General features: G+C 37.1%; 1 protein-coding gene across 3 annotated transcripts in view; it reads right to left on the bottom strand.

The window, feature by feature from the left end:
• Window positions 1-17518, bottom strand: part of STX17 (syntaxin 17) — a 36110-nt gene that overhangs the window by 16758 nt on the left and 1834 nt on the right. For all 3 annotated transcript variants that reach the window (XM_059815197.1, XM_059815198.1, XM_059815199.1), the window contains exons 2-3: window positions 12139-12320; window positions 4028-4093 (exon numbers count right to left, since the gene is read on the bottom strand). In XM_059815197.1, the coding sequence (XP_059671180.1) occupies window positions 4028-4093; window positions 12139-12261 (189 nt within the window). In that variant the 5' untranslated portion in view covers window positions 12262-12320. The remainder of the gene's footprint in view (window positions 1-4027; window positions 4094-12138; window positions 12321-17518) is intronic.

Below are 17518 nucleotides of genomic sequence, written 5' to 3'. Positions count from 1 at the left end.
TCACTTCACACAAACACTCATGAACATCACTACCAATGTTATACCAGCAACACCTGTCTCTTGTGTGCAACCAATTTCATTACAATTGAGAAAAAGTAATGGATGGCAACAAAGGAGGAAATAATGGAATTCCTATTCAACAGCAGGCAAACACACACAGCAATCTGCAGTACCGTGCTGGAGAGAGGTTGGGCTATACTGCCACAGCATGCTGTTGGTTAAGGAAACATAACACCACAAGGAAAAGAGGTAGTAACAAAGAGCGTTAAGGACACCTCAGTGCTTCAGTGCTGACCCAATGTGAGGCCCCCAGACACCAGGATAAACACCAGGTTTGCATGGCTCCACCTTGTACAAGTGTCAAAGGACTGAGATGGGACCAAAACCCTTGAAAAGGCAGCAGTGACTCGAGCTGTAGGATTTCCATGTAACATGTGATATCTCTACCAGTTATGGAAATATCTGAAGTTCTACCTAAGGCCCCCAGCAACAGCCACCTGAAAATCGCAGTGTAAGGATCTGCTTCAGCCATGCATCCTTGGCAAGGCTGATGTTCCCAGAGCACTTGGAGACTCCAGCACATCACCTACTCTATCCCCATCAGCCTACACTGCTCCTAACGTGACCAGTTAACTGATTCATGGTGGTCATGCCATTATTACACTCAATCTCTGCCACCATCATTCTGTTTTTCTTCTTCTTGGTTGTATCATCATTAAATGTAATGTCATATACATTTTCCAATAGTTTACACTTTAAACTCTTTATGCTGAAATAGTACATGGATGACACAGGATCTGTCATGTCCAACAAATCAGTCCCTTTTTCTCTTTATCTCCTGTCTTCCATGCATTAATCACTGTCAACTTTCCCTCCATTCTGCACGTTGTTGTTTTAAATTAAGAAGCAAATAGCACTTCCAAACAAACCCACCACCTTAAACCCTCTCAAACATAAATATGATTTTTAAGAAACTATTGCAGTAGCTTAGCTGTGCAAATGTAATCTTGCCTTCACTTATCTCCTCCAGACTTTGTTCAAAGTAATGTAATAAAGGATATATGTTACACATTTCTTGGCATAGGTCAAATAAAATCTGAGTTTAAGGATGTATCTACCCTACAGATGACCACAGGCTGCAATAGTGAGGTGATCTTACGTGACCCTGCACTGATACAATAAACAATCTCCTGCAGCAATAAAGACACTCTACCTTGCTTCTCATGCTCTCCCAGTATATTGCGTAGTATACCAGAAAGATGCTTTATTTGAAAACTGCATAATTTTAAAGATCGCACACAAAACAGGAGCCATACAACTAAGCTTTGAAGATCTATGCAAAAGAGAGCTGACAGAAGCCATCTTTTACTTGTAAACCATTTTCAGTTGAAATGGAAATCACAAAAGTGAACAAGAAAAAATTAGATTGACATTTTTCAAGTAGCTTTCCACGTTAGAGCAACACAGTGGAGAGACTACGTCTGCCTAGGTATGTTCTGCAGAACACAGTCTCCTTTTGCGGGCTGAATACAGACTAAAGACAGATCATTCATCCACAGTATTTTTCCTTTTTTTGTTCAATGCCTTATAGCCTCTCTGGTAACTGCAGCATTTTTCTACCTCTCACTATAAATATATATATGATCAAAGCAGTCCTTAGGTGTTACAACAAAATACTGCCGTATCATTTAAATTAACTTAAGTCTTGTAATAATTAACTAACTGTATGGTATAGTCAGCATATATGGGACAAAGCCTAGCAAAACTGCATATTTATTCAGGCCCTAACATTTTAAGAAGTCCACAGACCATCCCTAAAAATGAAAGTCTACAAGAGCATACTTGTGAAAACTAATATACAGTATATAAGAGCTATTTTCTCAGTATTTTTGAAAGGGTGTCATCATGCCCTATACAAAGATTTCCCAGTTTCTTCACTTTCCTTTTTAGAAGTTATTAATGTGGTATCCAGTCACCAGAAAGAAGAGGTATACATTTATGCTCATCTATACTTCTATTATAATTTTGACCATCATCAAAAGTACAACAGAAGTAATTATTCTGGGTAAACTGAAAATTCAGAAAAATGGCTAATTATGTGCACATGGATTAAATGTAGAGTGGCTGTGCATATATTTGTCTAAAACCTGTGGTGGATGCCTTGGGTCAATATTGACTTAGGGATTCCTAATGTATTTTTACAACATCTAATTTTGAGAGCAAAGTGTGTGCTGCAGAGAACATTTGGTATCACAATAATTAATCTGATTTCTTTGCAAACAAACAGATCTCAAGTCCATTGGTAAACATTTAAACAGCTTACAGCAAACACATTCTACATGTCATATAATTTATTATCAAGTACTCCAGACTCCTAACTATTTAATTAAAACAAAGAGCTAGTCTACTCTTCTTGCATGGACCCAGATACTTATTCTGCTTTCTGAGTATCAGAATCTGAACCACTTTAATGCATAACTTGCATCCAGATCTAAAAGCAGTAAGCATTAAATAAAATATAAGAAAAGTTATTTTGGCTGAAAGTGAAAATGGCAGACTTTAGGTTCAAGACAAATATAAATGTTTCTAGAGAAAAATATGAGGGTTTATTACTAAAGCACTTAATGTATTTGAAAACATAATCTTCAACATGGTTACTTTTTCTCTAATTATTGATCGATTTTGTCTTGCTAAACAAATGATACTGATAATAAAGAGTTCCAAGAGAAGCCTTTCCTCCCCTCAGATGTGAAAACAGATTAGAGCACAGACATAAGCAAACAGATGCTTACTACACCACACCTGTTAGAATGCCATTGTTTTAACAGGACTTCCACATTTGGAAGACTTTCGATATTAAGAATAAACTTACTTTACATTCAAATTTCAAAAATGCTTTGTGAAAAATAAAAACAAACATTCACACCTCCGAACAACAGAAAAATCAAGTGGATTTAATATATAACTCCTTGTAATCTACACTAAAAACGCTCATTAACACCTTCCATTCCTCAAAAAAGATACATAACTCCAGCTCTATCTACTGTCTAATACTGTTGTTCAATCGGAATTAAGTTCTTCTTTCTGATTTTTGTTTTCATTTGCAGTCAGGTCTAGTTTCCCATGGGACTCAATAAGGCACTGCAACAAACACAGGAATTTACAGTAGCAGAATTATAAAATACAGTGGTTTAGGACTATGCTACCCCTATTGGCAAAGCCTGCTTGTCTAGATGCAGCGCAGGTCACAAAAGGTTTGTTCTAGTAACAAAGTCACGTCCCTCCTCTGAACACCACCTATGAAATCAACACAAGATGCCTCTCCTGCTAGCAAAGATGTGGCTGTCCCAAAATTTTGCCAGTACAGCATGTTATAACCACTAGCTGCTATACCTGTGTCAGCAAACTTTGCAATGCAGATCTGGTCTTTCTGTTTTTCTGTATTGATAATCTTTTTGGCTGTGTGCTATTTGGCAGTGTGAAGACTGATGTTTGGCATTAGCTTTTGCATCATTTTCATCAAGACACGCATTTTTTTAGAAACAAATGTGAGATTCCCTGTGTGCTGAGTTATGGGTGACTATGCATGAAGTCACTGAGATGATGCTATGCTGACAAATGTGTCTGGTATTTGCTCCTTTGATGATGATATGCATCTAACCGGAGATTTGTACACCAAAGTAGTAGTCCAGATGTTATGTGTTTGGTCTGAAACCATGCTTTAAAATTAACAGTATCCCTTATTGCAATTCCTGTCTTCTAATTTAGTAATGTAAAAGGATAGTTTGCAAAAGACCAGAGTCTCCAAACTTTTGTTTGTTCAAGAATCCTGAAACATTTCTCACTGTATTTGCCTCATAGGACACAATTAGGAAATCCCTATCTTTTAAACGAAGTAAAGCAATACTGTATACTTGTCAAATCCATCTGTCAAATATACATCTCTATGAAGATCCATCCCTGAGGTAATCAGTACTATGTATGTAATTTAATTCTATTAATATCACAGTCATTTTAATATCCTTACCTGAACTGTTCGTCCTGCGTTAATGTGCTCTTCATGCAATCTGTCCCAGAGCCTCCATCTTTGATACTAAAATAAAGGAAAAACACCCCATATAATTGCTATTTTTACCAACTAGCTATGCAGAAAAAAGGAACCTTCAGTAAATAATCACTTTAATTTTCCAAATTGACAGTAAAGAAGCTGAGTCATAGGCATTTCCGCTGCAAAATAAGAGAGGTAAATAGCAATGTATTTTATGAATAATTTTGTACAATGTATTTTACCAAACTCCAGATAACAAGGGTTTCAACATCAGTTTTTAACAACAAAAAGATATCACAGCATCCTGATACTGCTGTGAAATAAATCACTTGGTGGTCAGTAAAACGAAGGGCAGAAGGAGGAAAAGCTAATGGAATAAGGGATAAGCAGTACTGGTCATATAGGACAACAAGGTATCTGATATTATTTACAAAGAGAATGGCATCTATTACACAACACTGTCTACTTACCATTTCTATATAGTTACAAGCACAGTTACGAGAACCATCAGGGCAGATCTGGCACCTGCATGAGGCTCCACTAACTTCAGTGGGAAACTATCCATACAGCACTTTTGAAGGGACAGAGACTAGAGTAATTATTCCATTAGCAGAGAGCAAGTTTTGCAAAAAAAACTACATACCATCACATATAAACCTTATCATCACTAAAATTAATCAATCCCTGCTATTGCAAGTTGCCATAAATAATATAGGGACATTATAATAAAAAAGAGTGGTAAAATAACAGAAGTAGAAGCTGTGATTCCTGGAATATGTGCTGAACCCATCAAAGAATGCATTTACAATACTAAACAATATTAGTACATTATTTTTAATTGTTTAAATAACAAGACAAAATATTTACCATGATTTGTGAGGTATTTTTATGTAAAGTTTAATTCCTCAATTTCTAAATATGCTTTGTTACCCATAAAAAACTATCTACAGCCTACGTCTTCCCTTAATTCTTTTCATGATTTTAGAGGCCACAGTAATAAAGACCACAAGTTACTCAGCTTCCTAAAATACAATGAGAAATCCGAGTTACTTCTCATTTTCAGAGAAAAAAGTTCTTTCATGTTAGGATTTTGTAGTGCTATGGAAGAGCAAAGTTTTAGTGTTCAATTAAGTCAGATTAAAGTGATTTTTCTAGGAAACTAGCAACTTCTGCAAAAACTATTACGCCATTAAAATTCCTGCCATTGTTCTTTAAAATAAAATGGACAAAAACATCTGTATCAACAGTAGATCTTCCAATTCAGTCATGCCTGAAAGAGTACTGAAACAGTAATTTCTGAGGGTGGAACAGAAGGGGTTTGGGGAAAAACTACGTTTTCAATTTCAGCTGACTGTAATACATTGTCCACATACCAAATAATAAAAAAACTGTTTTTCAGTTAAGAACAACAAGAATAATTCCTCAGGAAACCTTTAGTGCTCTTTATAATTTCTACTAGAAAGGCTCAGCACATTTATCTGCTTTATATGTTTAGTAGTTTTGTTACTTTGCCTTGATATTACTAGTATGCTAATGATGACCTCAAAGAATCCAATGACTTAATATACCCAGTGCAATGACATTCATGTGGTCAGAGAATTCTTCCTTGTTGACTTCTCTTTGTCACCCAACATGAAGTAGGCCATACTCCTGGGCAATGTTCACTCTGGGGGACTCAAGGATAGCAAACCTTGAAGAGAGATGGTATTGCCATTATTTATCATTAACAAATACATGTAAAACTAAGGGAGGCCCATGAAGTAAAAATACCTATGGAATCCTAACCTGTTAGAGTGGGTCCAGAGGATGGTCATGAAAATGGTCAGAGGACTGGAACACCTCTCCTACGAGGAAAGGCTGAGAGAGCTAAGGTTGTTCAGCCTGGAGAAGAGAAGGCTCTGGGGAGAGCTGATTGCAGCCTTAAAAATATATAAAGGGGGCTTAGAAGAAAGGTGGAGAGAGACTTTTTACCAAGGCCTGTAGTGACAGGACAAGGGGCAACGGTTTTAAACTGAAAGAGGGTAAGTTTACATTGGACATAAAAAAGAAATTTTCTACAATGAGGGTGGTGAGACAGTGGAACAGGTTGCCCAGAGCAGTTATGGATGCCCCATCATTGGAAGTGCTCAAGGTCAGGTTGGACGGGTCTTTGAGCAACCTGATCTACTGAAAGATGTCCCTGCCCATGGCAGGGGGTTGGACTAGATGGTCTTCAAAGGTCCCTTCCAACCCAAACCACTCCATGTTTCCATGAGTCTATGATATCTAAACGTAATTGTGCTATAGCCCAATAGTTTGTATTCCATATCAGAAATACAAAACACAATGTTACTCTCAGACAATCTCTTTTCCTCTTTGTCCCATTCTGAGAACACTCTTTAGAAAGAAACTTTCATACTTATGCTTTGGATCCCTTCCGTTTCTCCTTGAAAGTATCCAGTGAACATGGAGAGAACTCAAAGTTTTTGATAATATCCTCTGTATTAATTTTTGTAGCAGGTGGTGCTCATCAACATTTCTAAAAGCTCTATAAGAAGTGCCTCATAGAAATATATACATTCTGATGAAGACTGCAGTTAAGACTCAGATATCTTAATTTCTCATTTTATGCATATTCCCACCACAATAACGGTCCCCAGCCAAAGGTAAAAAGTGTTTCGCAAATATCCTTTAACTTTGGCACCATCACGGGAAATGAAATTAAAACTGAGAGCAACAGACAAAAGGATGCCATGTCTTACAGCACTTTTTTTTTTAAGGATTGTTGCGTATCACCAACAAAGTTTAAGGCAGCATGCCAAAATCTCCACCTTCCTATAGTATCATGACAATTGCTTTCATCTAACAGAAAGTTGTAACTCTTTTGGATAAGCATGCATTTTATTCCCTCTTTTGGAGTGAAAGCCCAGCCAATCCACAGAATGTGCTTTAGAAAACAAGAACACTTCAGGGAAAACATGAAAAGAAAAAAACCCCAAGTATAGAGTACTGGTTTCTTAAAGATGTAAGTTTTAAGTCTTCTGAAACTGTCATATGGAAAGTTGGACTCTCAAATAGTTGAAAAGCAATGCTATGATGGATTTTTGGTAGCCACATCCTGTGAAAAGGTGTACTCAAGGTCAAATTTCATTATATATTGATTTTATAGTTTCTTCAAACAGCGATTTAGTAGATTAATTGTTTGGACTATCTCTGGAACCTAAGGTTTAAATCAATATTCATGAAATGAGGTTAGAGATATTGGCTTCATCATAAGTAAATAATGTTGCTGCTCTAAGCAATTTGACATAATTAGTGATTCTTGCTTAAAAGTAGCCTGTAAAATAAACAGGACCAGATTCTACAAAATTATCCTTTCACCTCTAGCGATGTTTGGTTTATATGGCTGAAAATTAATTTTACATAAAGTGTTTTAGAAAAAACCATTTAAGCTGCTGATGCTGATAGCTCACAAAAGTACTGTAACACATTTGTTATGGATAAAATGCATGTAAAAGATATAAAAACGTAAATGGTTATGGAAGTATTTCAACTAAACTATTGTTAGTGTTCTGATAATCTAAAACTATCTAGAGAGACAGATTTCAAATTCAGATTTGCCATATTTTTATTCTCACCTTCTCATAAATCTAACAATAGCATAAACTTTGGCATATTTATAGTTCTTACAGCCAGAAAAGCATTAAAAAAAAAAAGAAACTTTCAAATTTTAAGAACATTACAGTAAGTGTGGATTTTTTAAAGAATCTGGCATTTAGGGACTATTTTTAAACTGAGATGTATTACTTGTCATAAATGTTTGTGTCTTACATTTTTTGTCAATACACGGAAGTTCTGAAGCCTTCAGTACTGCTGAATACCTTCTGGTATAGTTACAATTGTTTATTTCAATGTTTTATCCATAGTTACTTGTTTCTAATAATCCTGTTAATCACTAATTCAAGTATCAAATCTGCCAGGACTTATACTGTCTAGGGATGCAGAAATTTTTAATTAATAGTATTCTGAAATCAGAAAGACAAATCTGTACTAAACGTTGCTACCACTTCTTGCTTTCATAAAAGTGTTGTTCTACAGGAAATGCAGTTAGCACTTTAAAGAACTATGTTTACAATTATTTAAGGATTTTTCTGATATGCAAATTTTATTATGTTGACTAAATAGATCGTTCACATTGATACCAACAACCTGAAAATCTCAAGAAATATCCAAACCTGATACTTTTAGGTTGCATCAGATTTTTACATTCAAAATTTAAAATTCAACTCAATAAAGCATCCTGGCATTTCCATGTGATCATTGAGTGCCACCACAGAAACACTGCGGTTTGTATTGCCTATAATTAAACTCTGGCTAAGCATGAGTTCCTCTGACAATGCTTGGAATAAAGTGTTAAATCAGAACTAACCTGAAGACTCATTTTATCCTGAGTGCTAATATTTTCTGCATTTTCTTCTAGACACAGAAAACTACCCTTACAACAGTCTCCCCTTCTGTCTGCAAAACAGGAATGTTTGACTCAAATGAGTTGCTGGGCCAATGAAGACTTCAGCTGACCAACGGATTGCTGAATTAAGTGGAACGTATTTCACCCCTTCCCTGACACCATGGTAATACTATCCGGCTAGATACAGCATAATTATTCTTTGTCTAAATACGTAAAACATTTTCAGCAGGATCAACCAGTAACTGGCTACCCCTCCTCACTGACCAGGTTGTCCAAAACACAGCAATTCCCAAGATCATCTCTCACACTGGTAAGTACTACACAGGGTAAGAACTGATCATGTCTCTGTTTCTCATTACAGCACCCAATGCCTTTTAAAGCTTCTTGATACGGTTTTCATATATCTTAAATGAAGGGCATTTTATATATATGGACAATACTTAGCAAAGAATTTATTTAGCTGTACAAAGTAATACTCCTCAAAAGAAAAAAAAAAAGCAGTATAACAGTTATGCCCATCCCCTCCATCCTCCCTCCCTAATTATTACCTTACACACACCAAAAGCTTATCTTTACCTTCAAAGCACAACAAAACCATTTGCGCAATGTTAATGTGCCCTGCTAATCACTTTCCATTCTGTACTGGCAGGTCAGCTCCCCCCCTCCCATCACCAGACCACCTTTTTCCAGTAACCACCCATTTGCTCCTCTCATGCAAGGCTGTAGCCTTTATGCCACCCTTCTGCAGGTATTTATTAACTGCATCCCTTCATTTCTGGATGCCTTCCTCAAGACTGAAGAATGGTACACCTCACTGCTCCACACTTATTGATGCTGTTAGTGTTAACTGAAGCGCTGCCCTGAAAATATAATTTTTAACATAATTTTAATGTAAGCCAACTGTGGACCAAAAACTACCTCTCTGCAACCAAGAAATCCCTCTTGGTGGATTATAACAAACGCATGTTGCTTCCATGCCCAGTTGTGCAACTTATGGTTAGAGAAAGAAGGGCACAACCTAGCTACCAAGACCGTCTATATTTAAATAAAACAGCTTGCATGGAAAAGCTATTATTATGATGCTCTCCTCTAGGCACCTCTGAATCCTGTCCTATTCCGCATTATTCTTCACCAGTTGCCCTTAGCTAGCTCTGTGGCCACAGCTAGGTACAGGCCATGAACATTGAGACATACGCACTGATCCCTGGAGGCTGTACACCTCTCCAGGGCGATTTAACAGTTGAGGCTCCTTGCTCCCCCATCATCTCACCCAAGAGCAAGCTAATACTGACTCCTCTGTACTCTGGCTACAATGCAAAGAAACCCAGTTAACTGTTCTTTATGGGAGAGGCTGGAGAACAGAAAGCTGCTCCTGGCCGCTACAGTACAGGGCTGCTGCAAACTGGCCAATTCCAAGGCACAAAAATGCTGAATCAGCTGGCATCTACGTAATGTAATGAATTATACAAATATGGAATAACAAAGAGTAAACAACATGCTGTGACTAAAAAAATAGGTCATCTCATTCACAAGTTATTGCTTCAGGCAAATATTATACTAATACACTTTTCAGTTTGTGAATACTGCAGTTCATATCCTTATTGTATCCTTATTACACCCTTACCAGGAAAGACTCAAACGATTATCTCCCATCATTAGTCCCAGCAGCCCCAGGTCTTCCTCTATCCCAGTTTTCCTCTTGTGCCATGGTCAGCCACCATTTCTGCACTTTCACCTCCCATCTGGGGTCCTTCTTCACAAGCTCCCCCCATCCAATTCTTTATCCTTTATTTACATGAGCCAGGAAGAGATTCCTCTTGCACACAAGTAAGGGGAAGTAAGAGGATGAGACAGTGGGAACACAGAAAAATAATCTCCCTGTTTTCATTCTCAGATTAAGGACCAATCAAATTAGTAACTCCAGGAATGAGTTCTGCTAATTTCTAAGCACAGGAGCATGCCTTAGTGTTGGGTAAATCTTTAGCAATCTTCAACTGGTAAAGTTCAACCAGTATCTATTGAGTACCTCCAAAATGCTTTTTTTTCAGAATCATACCTCTTGGCCATAAAACAGCACAGCAAAATGCACAGTCCAGACAAAGATCACCCCCCAAAAATATCTCAAGTGTTCCAACACATGTCACTGCTTTGAAAAGAAATTATCACTAAGCTATCAATCACTTACTATCACTTAAACTAAGCATTACTTATTAAAAGAAATCACTATCACTTGAACAACACATTATTTCCTGACTATGTTATCAGAAACAAAGACACGGATTTATTTTCCCTCCGCCGCCATCCCCAAACTACTCAAGGCAGAAACCTGGCATGGAAAATTTCATCCTACAGGTTACTCACTTCGTAAAGTTACAGTAAAGTTATGGTAAAAGTTGTGAACAAATGACAGCAGCAAAATGCAAAACAGTTTCAAGAATACATTATATGCACCTTTCAGACCCTACCTTTCAGGAAATCAAAACCGTGTTCACCTATTTTCTTCCAATTTCTTCATTCTTTCCAAGGTGTTAAAAAAAATAGATGGTTGTCCTACAGCATCCAGATTTTATACATTGTGAATAAGCCTAGTCAAATTAATACGATGTATGTTTTTTCAGAAATGTGCAGAACTGCACAGAACTACAGACACTCAGTGTCACTGATTTTTCTGTGGTGGTAAGTACAACCTTTTCTAAAAAAATATGTCTTGTATGGTTATTTCAAAACTTCCATGGCAATGTTGATATTATGACTGTGCTTCTGAGTCACTCTCTTCCTTTTTCTATTGGTGTCACCTGTTTTAGTAAATCTCTTACCACCTTCCTCAACCAAATGATTTCTCTGTTTCCAGAGGCTAGATCTATACCAATAAACAGAGATCGAGAAAGCTTCAAGTCTGAAATCTGGTCATCTGTGCTGTTAAATTGTTAGAATTGTCCCCAGCCACGCCAAACAGCTCTCTCACATAAGGAGTTCCTGAGAATGGCTAAGGAGTTATAAACACAGAACAGAGGCTATTCCCCATCAGCAAAGTGGATACAGCCACCCTGTTTTGGAGAATATGACGATTTAATAATATGGACATAGGCCATTTCAGGACAGACAACTGTCCTGGGCATGTTTATTTTACCAGTACAGGCATTGCCACAGTGTATGCAAGATTTTAACTTGGAAGCATATTCAGTTTCACTGTCAAGTGTGAGCTAATGTCAACAGCAAGCATATAGACATACCACAATTTTGATACAATTCTTTTTCTATTTACTTAAATAATTCAATCACTCACTTTCTCTCAACTCAGTTTAAAAATACATAGAGAAAAAGATAGGTATAAACAGTAAGTTCCTCAGAATAGTTGGCAGCAAACCACTGTGATTTAAAAATAAAGACTAGGCTGCTTTCCTTACAAAAACTCTCTAACACAAAACAGTAATGTTTCACACTCTGTAGATTGACTAGTTACTACAGGTGTAAAGGCCTTTGCACACACTGAATTACAAGACAATACAGAAGTTTCATTTTTATCCAAATTTGAATTAAAGCATTTCATAATCAACTTTTCATCAAAATCCCTATATAATCTTCCAGCGTGACTGCCTCTACACTGTAAAAAGAACTACATTAGTAAAAAGTGAACACTAACCTTCTCAATATTTATTTGGTGTTTTCTTAACCTTTCCAAATCTGTTGGAATTGCCACTTTAATGAATTTCTGAATGGCAGGTTCAATTCGACGGAGTTTAACTTTTTCGTCATCTTCAGACATCCTAAAAGCAGCTTTTAAGTCAACACTTGTCCAGTATACCTTCACCAAGGTAGAAACCCCTAAAAACCAAAGAATTACAGACTTACAAAAATGCGGTAATTTAGAATCACTTTTTAAAAGAAAGTAAAATAAGGTATATCAGTCTTTCCAATAATCACATTATTCCAAAACCACATTTGAGCAGTATTAACTACTTAAAATCTGGATACTCTATTTGCATTTAAATGTATTATTTCCATTTATTTGCAGGCTTTGGGGATCATTTTTCATCGATAAAACAACACTAAGAAAAAAATAGCTAAATAATTAGGGCAGATGCAAGCATGCTTTGCAGCATAATGTAAATGGAAGCCTTTGAAAAAACCTTCCTATTAGACGCTTTGCTTGATCAGAGTTCAAGTTTTGCCAATTTACATTCTGAATCATCTTAAAAATTATAAAACATGTCCTGAAAAGATACCAAAATAAAATTAATTTTGGAAGTCCATTTCCTAGAAAGATTAAGAGCTCCTGAATCAAGATTTGCACTCCAAGTTGCATTTGTCCCCTGCTGAAAATGACTAAGGCAATACCTAACAAGGGGTTTTAAACAGGTTGCTGAAATATTTGCAGGACTGGTACATAAGCAGCCTGAATTCTGTTCCCTGCATACCCATAAAACGTAACTTTGAAGTTTCACTTCTCTAAAAGAAAGATATGTAGAACTGTATATAATAGCATTTATCTACAGAGCATATGAGTAATAGAAAGGAATTCCACTATGCTGAATGCACACAAGGGGGGCAAGAAAAAATTGTGAGATAATTTTGTAGTTTTAATACTGTATAAACAGAGGTTATTTTAATGAGATTTTCTTTCTGTATACTCCTTTTTTAACAAAAACAAGAAGTTAAGTTGAATTGCAGACACGTATGAGAAAGTTTTGTCACAAGTGTCAGTAAAAAGACACATGCGAACTTGGTTATATGAAAGTACCTGTGCTACAACAGCAACTGCATCAGAAGGCTTTCCCCGATTTTCCTCTTCCAGTAACCAAACTACGTTAAAACAATTAAACTAGCATAATCCTCCTGGTACAGATTAGGCACAGTAGCATGTAACAGGTTAAAATTTTTTCCTATTCTTCACACAGCCAAACAGTGAAATTGGAGACTATTTTTCTCACATCTAACTATGGTGTGAAAGTGCGGAGGGAGAGTGTTGAGGATTTTCTGAGACCTGTAATCCCTGCAGGCAGAGAGAACTTGAAGGCAGACACCAGTTGATGGCCCTGGGTCTTCCACTGAACCACTCAAAGTTCAGTCACTGCCCTTGCTTGTAGGCTGCAGGGAGGATATGTACAAATCTTCCTCACCTTCAAAGGAGCCAAGTGGTCAGCATCTTCCACCAGGCCAGTGAGAAAGCTGAAAGCACTTCTGGCAAAGGGAAGCTGGGTTTCTAGAGGAAAATAGTCCCAGGCTACTCACCTTTTCCAACACAGTTGCAAAAAAAAACAGTGTTGTGTTTTTCTGAAGAGAATGCTAAGAGAAGACTCTCCTTTATCTATCCCATCCAACAAAGAAACTGATAACTGTGGAAAACTGAGCATTTACGGAGAGTAGAACAAGTTAGGGGAAATCAGTCTTGAAGGTTTCACTGCAGAGTTACTACTGATACACCTTTTCCTTTTTCAGAACCTCAGAAGGAAATTATTTCATCAACTTTGCAGTCATTGCTACTTTGCAGTCATTGCTAAATCACCCCTGCTTCAAATAACAGAGAGGTATACTATCAAGCAGTCTTACAAATCCCTTTTTAACGCAATGCATTTAATATTAATAGGTCTTCATCCAAATCTCCAACCAAACATGGAGTGGGTGGTCACACATTTTTCAGGATGTAGAAAGAATTTTAATCCTTTTGTGTTGATTTACTGTTTCCACCATTCTAAAAACAGTAGCTTAAATGCAAGATGATAAAAAATACATCAGTTCTTTTATTATACCTTGGTCATTACAGTCCCTAACACTTTTGAAAGAGCCACTTGTATCTCACAGTTGAACTCCACTTTGAGCCTAGACCAGATTTTTTTTGCAATGAGCAAAAGATGAAAAGCATCGAACTCCAAACTGCAGTACTTCCTCTTTGAATACACATGTAATTTCCTGACAGCTTATATACTAATCCACAAGTTTCTGAGCTAGAATTAATTAAAAATTGGTTCCTTAAAGATATTTAGTAGCCAGGTCATGCTTGTCTTTAATACTGAATCATCCTGAAGAAGCGATGACACAAATTCTTCAAACTTCAAACAACGTGAACTCACAGAAACCCACAACCAATTCTGTCTTAGAACAAATACAGCAGAGACTAAGCTAAATCCACCATAATTTTACCCTTAACCTTTAATGACATCTAGAGATTGATAAGAGTCAAAACTGACAGTTAGGTGACTTATAAGCTGGACCTGTGAAAGCAGAGTTGATGTAACCAACGGCCATACATCTTGAGTAGGTAATCTGAATAAGCAAGAGTTTTAAATTCAAAGATTTGGCTGCATGCAGGGCTCTGGATAGTCATTTTCTTCTCCTTAAAAATTCCCAGACGGTAAACTTCCTTTCCTGACAGTGTCTACGAGTCTCTTTAAGGCACTACTGCCTAAAATTCACTGCACAGTAAGTGTGAGAAACTAAGAAATATAAAAACTCCCTACATTCTCATCAAGTGTCCTGCTTAATGTTCTCTCAAACAGTATAGTAGCTTTTTTTAATAAAAATTCTAAGCCATAAATTACAATAAATAACAAAATATGCAAGGTCTTACTTTTTTTTTAAGTTCATATAGTAAGGTAAATAAAATCAACATTACAAGTTTTTGTGATAACTATATGTTCGTTCCAGATGCAATTTCAAGGAAATCTAAGATTTCTTGCATACTTTATCAGGTTTCTGTTTTCTAAGCATAACTTTAACAATTGATTTCCAAAGCTATAATGCCTGTGTTTTGAGTAATCACAGAATAACAGAACAGTGTAGATTGGGAGGGATTTTCATATGCCATCCAGCTCAAGCTGAATTAGATGTGGTTGCACAGGCCCTTGTCCAGTCAAGTTCTAACACCTCCATGGATGGATGCTCCACACACTCACTAGACACCTCCTTCAGCATTTGACCATTCTCCAGGTTAAAAACAAACGAAACCAAAAAGATCTTTGTTGTAGCTAAACCAGCTTATGTCCGTTGCCTCCCATCCCATTGTCAGGAACCTCCAAGAAGAGTCTGGCTCTATAACTTCATGGACACAGCAGCAAGATCTCCCCTTCCTTCACCTTCGCTTCTTAAGGCAGAACAAACACACCTCTCTCAGTTTCTCCTTGAATATCATGTGCTTCAGCCCCCTAACCACCCTGCTAGCCTCACAAGTGCCGAACAGAGGCAAGACTCACTCCCCTTTGACCTGCTGTCCCTCAGCCACGATTACTAATATGGCCCACAATGCAGCTGTCCTTCTTTGCTGCAACAGCACAGACTCATATTCAACATGTGGTCCACCAGGACACCCAGGTCCCATTCTGCAACGCTGCTCTCCATCAAGTCCTCCCCCAGCCTGTACTGGTCATTGGGCTATTCCATCCCAGATGCAGGGCTTTCTCATTGCCTTTGCTAGAATTTATGGGGTTCCTGCCAGCCCATTTCTCCGTCCCATCAAGATCCCTCCCATCAGTCCAGCCTATCAACCACTCTCCTCAGGCAAGTAAAAACACTGCTCTCAACTTCAGCTTTTTAAGAAGATAATTTTGTCTCTGTCCTTGGATCAGAATTGCAGTCAGCACGTACATGAACCTTCCTAAGTTCTGAACTCTTCTCAGAGGGTGCCATTCAGACACCACGAGGTTGTGTGACCCATCACTCTCCCTTTCTGATTGTTTCTGTTCAGGGTGATCCTTATGGGTCCCTTCCAACTTGAGATATTCTGATTCTATGACTGTCACTTGAACAGGAGCTTGGCCAGTCCTTCCTACAGGCATTTACCAAGTTCCAAACACAACAAAAACCTCGAGTTCTCTGAGGCTGGAATACACAGCTCTGATTCTCTAAAATAAATTCAAGTTTAAGCAAAAAAGCCCAAGAGAATACCGTATCATTAAATCAGTAATTAAAAAACTTAGATAAAACCATTTGTAATTAACTGTCCTTTATTATATTCACTGTGCAAGATATTTTGATAAACAAAGAAATTACAGAATCTTGTCTTTTCAAATGCTGATGCTACAGGCCTGTTAGGGGTTATCTTCTAAGTAAAATACTTTCAATTTAACATCCAAAATTCATGCACCAAAATTCAATTATATTTCAGTGACAGAAATAACACTTATCCAGAAGTGATCAAGACCCAGATGCAGAATAGTTTTCAGTCAACTGTGTTAATAAAAAAGAAAACATATCCAAAGCATACTGTAGCAGCATTATCAAAGTATTAGATGGTGACAAAAATTATATATACCTCCCTTCTTAATATTTATGTTTTCTGGAGACTGGCCCCAAACTGAGACTGTAATTGTGAAGTAAAATTAGCATAAAAGAATACCATTAACTTGATATCTGCACTTAATATAAAAATCATCTGTGATTCTTACTACCCAAGACAGGGAAAAATTCCTTATCCAGTTTGTTCACCCCATGTCCTTGAAATTATTTAAGTGTATCTGCCATAAAGGACTAGTCCACATGCTCTTGTTTGTAAGCAACAGAGCAAAAGAACCTGAGGAGTTCCACTGGTTTGATCTTTGCTTTACCCAATAAAGGAGTATGTAAAGCAAACAAATTTTTTCAAAAACAGATCACTTCCTCTTTCAGCTTCTGAAGGTCCAACCAGAGTATTCTACCTTATTTCACTGTTTAAATCAAATAATTGTAAGGGGTAAAAGAATCTTAAGGCATGCAATTCCAAACGGTGAAAGTGTGAATGTAATTCTGACACTAACACAAAATCTCCACTTGCTTTGTGGCGGTGCATAGAAAGCACATAGTCACATAGTTGCAGTCATTCAGAAGTAAAATTCTTCCTGTGTATGGTATAATACCTGTAACTCGTATTATGAATTTCAATAAATGCTATTAATACACATCAAACGTAACACTCATGAACTTCTGTTAAACTGCCTAGTGTTCTCCATTCAAATACCACAGTAAAAATGGAGAATAAACCTGAAGAGTTCAGCTTGCCCAGGGTAACACAATGTAACACTCCTATTTAATTCACTTTCGACACTTTAAAC

Source organism: Gavia stellata, chromosome 3 (genome assembly GCF_030936135.1).
Source record: "Gavia stellata isolate bGavSte3 chromosome 3, bGavSte3.hap2, whole genome shotgun sequence".
NCBI lineage: Eukaryota > Metazoa > Chordata > Aves > Gaviiformes > Gaviidae > Gavia > Gavia stellata.
Note: the sequence above shows the minus strand (reverse complement) of the source record. Positions and strands in the feature narration are given on the sequence as shown.